Source organism: Zingiber officinale, chromosome 1A (genome assembly GCF_018446385.1).
Source record: "Zingiber officinale cultivar Zhangliang chromosome 1A, Zo_v1.1, whole genome shotgun sequence".
Lineage (NCBI taxonomy): Eukaryota > Viridiplantae > Streptophyta > Magnoliopsida > Zingiberales > Zingiberaceae > Zingiber > Zingiber officinale.
In genome coordinates, this window is record NC_055987.1 from 139,349,833 (window position 1) to 139,355,659 (window position 5,827).

Below are 5,827 nucleotides of genomic sequence, written 5' to 3' on the forward strand. Positions count from 1 at the left end.
TCCTCGATTTTTCAGAACTGTACGTTTCCTTCGTCTTCTTCCTGACGAGCACAAACAAAAAATGCAAGCCAGAAAAGGAGCTCACGTCGTCCATGGATGGATGGATGGATGGATACCCTTCGTCACGCCACAAATAATGACACTCCTTCCACACTCACACCAAAAGGAGCCCCAGAGGAGTGTCTAAAAAGAGACGGCATGCAGGCTCATCACCGCACTAGCTAGCCATGTCCTCTCACACACTCTATAGGTTTATCTACCCACATTCCCCTGTTTTTCGGTTCACTTCCCAGAGGCCTTCTCTTTAAATTCTTTCCTTTCGACTGATCCTTTTCCATTCCTCACCTCCGAGAGACCGAGACCATGGATGCCGATTTCAAATGCACAACCCCCAAGCGTGGCCAATGGCAGACCTTCAATGACGATGAGGAAGAAGAAGGGAAACCCCTGTTGCTCTCCGCTCTCCCCACATCCTCCTCCTCCGACGACGACTTCGAGTTCCAGGTCTTGACCGGAGGGGGGCTGCACCCGGCTGCGGCCGGTGACATGTGCTGCGCCGATCAAGTGTTCCGTAATGGACGGATCCTGCCACTTCATCCCGTGGCGAGAGGTCTTCTCTCTAGCCGGTCTGAGGACTGCGTCGGCCGTTGCTCGACGACGACGACCGTTTCGACCGGACGCCCTGACACGAGCTGGAGTAACAGCGGCGGGAGCAGCAGCAGCAGCAGCAAACGGAGCAGCAACTGCGTCAGCCGGAGCCACTCGTCCGCCAGCAGCAGCGCGTACTCCAACAACTTCTACGCGCACCCGAGCCCGAAGCCGCAGCTGCAGCACGCGAGGAGGGCGACCGCCGCCAGGCGGAGGAGCGCCAGCTCGGCGCCTCGCGGGTGGGGATTCCTCCGGCCAGGCCTCATCAGGGCGCCGCCACCGCAAGCAGAATTACGCGAATTGTGGCCGCGGCGGTCGCTCAGCGGCCACTTCGTCGGCCTGAAGGGCCATGCGGCAGACGCGGCGAAGCTGGTTAGTTCATCGAGTGGCAGCAGCAGCACTTCGTCGTCTAGGAGATTTGACGTCGAGAAGAAGGTGACGCGGCTCGTCGGACTCGGGTTCAACTGCAAGACCTCGCTTGACGCGGTGGAGCCGAGCCCATTATCATCTAAAGGGAAGGGCGAGAAGCAGAAGAAGAAGACGACGGCGACGGAGGAAGAGAAGAAATTGAGAAGATCCGAAAGTGTGTCGAGGAGTAGGATTTTCGAGTGGTTGGAGGAACTTCGCATTGCCAAGTTCGCGGCCACACGAGACGGCGACGGCGGGCATTGACCTATTGTAAAACTCGGTTTTATGTCGGTTTTCTCTTAGTAGTTAGATTTTCGTGGCGTACTTTTGCCTGCTCTGTAATCTGAAATGTAGGGAATCACAATGACTGTACTGCGTCAATTTAGTGACTTTTTAAGTTTGAAATGCTTTTATCGATCTTCAATAGCTTTTCCGTTCCTTTGCAAATTTCTGCAAGTTTCTCGTGGAAATAGGGCAGTGGGTGATGAGTCGACGTTAAGAGCATGCAGCTTTAGAGTACTGGCGGTGGCAACCTGGACAATTTATTTTAACATTAATTTCGAAAGATTTAACCTGAAAAAAAAATCACTTTAAATTAAAAAACAATTGCTAATGGTCTGGTTTGAAATCGGAGAGAAAGTACATTGGGTATGTGACGTTAGTGTTGATCGATAGAAGACTTAGGACTGGAGAATGGACTTTGAGGTGGAGTAAAAAGGGACTCTCGGTGCCTCCCTCTCTATGCATATCAAAAAGAGAGCAAACGAAATATTAGGACAAGAACTAAGAAGAAGATTTTAGTATATGTGTTCCGATACTTCAGTTAGTATTCCGATACTTAAGTTAATACGGAGGTTAAACATGGCGTAGATGAATAGTAGTTATGTGTGCATAATAAGATATGATTAAAGTATGCCTCGTCAACGTAGAGAACATCTTTTTATATCATCTCTCATAACATCCATGATACGGCGATGAAGGGGACCCATCAAAGATAGGTCAAAGTCAGAAAGAACAACTGACGTGGAGGTCAAAACCAAAATAGTCAAAGGCATGGAATCGTCGACTGGGCGCAGTCGGCTGAACGGTTCTAAGGGGTCGGGCGGACACAGCCAGTGGTCCCTGAGTGAGCGACATTGGCCGAACGGGCCTATAAGGCCTAGCGGGCAGGGGCAGCCGACTTCTGAGAGGCTCACGGCTAAGGTTTAAAAACAACCGTCGTCCCGAGTCCCGGCCGACCAGAGCATGTTTGGCCGGATGAAGGGAAGCTCTTTGATAGTAAGACAACCAGGAGAAGGAAAATAAACCTATTCAGTATGACCTAGCTGGGACGTCCGGCTTCCGCTCGATCTACAGTGGGACCCTTGCGTATCTCATTGTGCCTTTTGAGAGTTTGTGCCGCTGACAACAGAGCATCTTCAGCAGGCATATCATACTTTAGAAGCTTCCCGATTGTCACATCAGAGATTTGGGTGTCCACTTAAGGAAAGGTGTCAGAGACACTTTTGGCTTATCTTTTCCTAGGGTGCTTTGAAAAACGTGTACACACTTTGAGAAGCGTGCATAGATGCTACAGTGACACTATAAAAGGGGGGGGGGTCCATTCACCAACAGAGGTATGCGCCACTTTGTGATCGCATGTGCTTGTTGCTATAGTTTTTGCCACTATTCTCTACTATTTCGATCACTAACTTGAGTGTGGGTAGACCAACTCCGAGAACTCCTTCCCTAGTCCGGCACTAATGCTCCCTGTTTTATAGGATGGTGTGGAGTCTTCATCCAATTAACTGAAGAGTCACATCCCTAGCTATCTTCTCCACTTTCGGACAAGATCATATTTGGTGCCGTCTGTGGAAACTTCACCTGCATCCGAAACGAAAAAAATGGAAGACACTAAATGACTAACCACTGTGACGCTAACTCAGGAGGATTTGGAGCTACTGATAAGCACCCGAATTGCCAAGATGGTGCTGCAACAACAAGAGACAACAGTCGACTGTCGAGCGTCGAACGACCTAGCGGCGTCGATGACAGGTCAACGAGCCCACCAAAGGGGCCAAGTGGAAGACCACGCCAACTGCAGGCTGAACCACAAAGCGGCTAACGCATCCCGAGAAGCACCAAACACACAGATTCCATATCATCGGGTGTTATTCCGCACGTCTTCTGAAGAGCAAGGCCGAGCGGGGAGGATGCAAGAATTATCTTCAAATAACGCACCCATTCGGGACGGTCGAAAAGGCAAAGCACCTCGATTTGATGATTCTCCTGAACAGATCAACTGGTAGTTCTCCCAAAAAAATTCTCGATGATCAGTTACCACCGCACTACAGGTTGTTGATGATTGGGGAGTGCACAGGGTCAACTGATCCCAAAGATTATTTAATAAAGTTTGACAACATGGTCACACTCCACACCGACGAAGTTAAGTGATGAGTGTTCCTCGCCACACTCTCCGGGTAGGCGCAGAGGTGGTTCATGCACTTGTCGATCAAATCAATTAGCAACTTCGAAGATTTTTGAACGGCTTCCTACAACACTTTCCAAGTAGCTGCTGCTATCAGAAAACAAACGTAACTCTGTTCGCAGTGAAGGAAGGGTGCAAGGAAACATTACGGCCTACATTCAAAGATTCAACCAGGTGACCATAGACATCCCATCGACCATCTCGAAAATCCTTGTGAGTGCCTTTTTCCAAGGACCTGCAAATGACAATTTCTTTCGCTCACTCATCTGGAAGCCCTCAAAAGACTTTGACCACCTGCTCAGGCGAGCAAATGAGTATATCAACGTCGAGGAGGCATATTTAGTTAGGAAGAAAGAAATGATTCCTGAGCCGGTAACTATCCCAGAGCATCGATCAGCCCCGAATGGAGTTAGAGCGGTCGAGATTCACTGAGTCCCAACCGTGGACATCGCTCTTCTGCTCTTATCATTGCTCGATGACGCACAATACCAAAGACTGCTATCACCTAAAGTCGAAGCTGAGCCGACCAACTCCTCAAAGATTTCTTCGTCGATCTCCATCTCCTCCATCTCCTGATCGCCACCATTATCGCCGATTGGGCAGACAACGTGAGGAGGTGAGGCCGACAACCGAACAGTGCCAACACTCGCCCTAACGGGAAAATTACTCAAGTTCCTCCCGAGTTTCTGCCGAGCGGTCGCCCCATCAACACGGGCAGAAGAGAATCGTAGCAATGCCACTCGAGATGATATTGGCATGATCGCAGGGGGCCCAATCGACGGTGATTCCAACAAGGCAAGGAAGTTGTATGCTCGACGATTGGAGATACATGATGTTAAATGTAGCAAGGAAAAGACAGAAGGACCAGAGATCAACTTCGATCCTCAAGACTCAGAGAGAGTAGAGATCCCTCACGACGACGTCGTGATCATCAAAGTGGTAATCGCTAACTATAATATTCATCGTACTTTTGTAGATACATGCAGCTTAGTGAATATTGTATTCAAGAAGACGTTCAATCAATTACAAATTGATTGGAGCTAGCCGCAGTCCATGACCACACCCTTTTATGGATTCACTGGCAATGAGGTTTTGTTGATCGATCAGGTTCGACTAGCTATATCACTCAGGGAGGAGTCACTCAAGAGGACAAGGAGGACGAACTTCATTGTGATGGATGCTCCGTCCGCCTATAATATCATACTGGACCGACCAACGCTAAACGAATTCTGAGCGGTCATGTACACATTCTATGAAAAGATCAGGTTTCTCGTAAATAGCTTAGTCGGCGAGGTCTGTTGGTGCAATATTCCCTAGGTCAAGGTTGACCTGGTTAACCAAGCCTGAGTCTTGGTTTAGGTTTCGATGTTTGACAATATATTGGGTATAGATGATATGGACAATGCAGGTGCAGTTGTTCATTTGGGGAGATTGTTGATACAATTCCCATTTGGTCAAAGTTGACCAGTTAAGATTGTGAAGGAAAGTCAAGTAGGTCAAGGTTGACTAGATACTTGACTGAAAGTCCTGGTGAGTGAAGCCAGGCAGAAGAAAGTCCTGGTGAGTGAAGCCAGGCAGAAGGAAGTCTTGGTGAGTGAAGCCAGGCAGAAGAAAGTCCTAGTGAGTGAAGTTAGGCAGGAGGAAAATCCTGGTGAGTGAAGCCAGGTAAAAGACCTAGTGAGTGAAGCTAGGCAATTGGGAAAGTCCTAGTGAGTGAAGCTAGGTAGGAGAAAAATCCTGGTAAGTGAAGCCAGGTGAAAGACCTAGTGAGTGAAGCTAGGCAATTGGGAAAGTCCTGGTGAGTGAAGCTAGGCAGGAGAAATCCAGAGGGGTCAAGGTTGACCAGACATCTGATGAGAGTCCAAGTAGGTCAAATGGATTGACCGGATACTTGGCACGAGGAAGAAAAGTCCAAGTAGGTCAGAGGGATTGACCGGATACTTGGCAAGAAGAGAAAAAGTCAAAGTTGGTCAAAGGGATTGACCAGACACTTGGTGAGAGAGTCCTAGCTGGTCAAGGGTGACCGGATGCTAGGTCTTATGTACCAACAAGTCATGGTTGACTAGATGTTGGTTTAGGGGGCTTTGGACTTGGTTTTGGGCAAAAATCAAGATCTGGATTGATCAGCCGATTGATCCAGCAGATTTGGATTGATCAGCCGATTGATCCAGCAGATCTGGATCGATCAGTGGATCGATCCAGCAGATCTGGATCGATCAATGGATCGATCCAGAAGATCTGGATCAATCGGTCGATCGATCCGGTGAGTCCCCGCGAACAGAACCCCTCTGGATCGATCGGTGG

At 48.9% G+C, this 5,827-nt stretch overlaps 1 protein-coding gene across 1 annotated transcript; it reads left to right on the plus strand.

The window, feature by feature from the left end:
* Positions 1–363: 363 nt before the first annotated feature.
* LOC122003857 lies at positions 364–1,320 on the plus strand. The gene has a single exon (XM_042558852.1). The coding sequence runs from the start codon at positions 364–366 to the stop codon at positions 1,318–1,320; it is 957 nt and encodes a 318-aa protein (XP_042414786.1).
* The last annotated feature ends 4,507 nt before the right edge of the window (positions 1,321–5,827 follow it).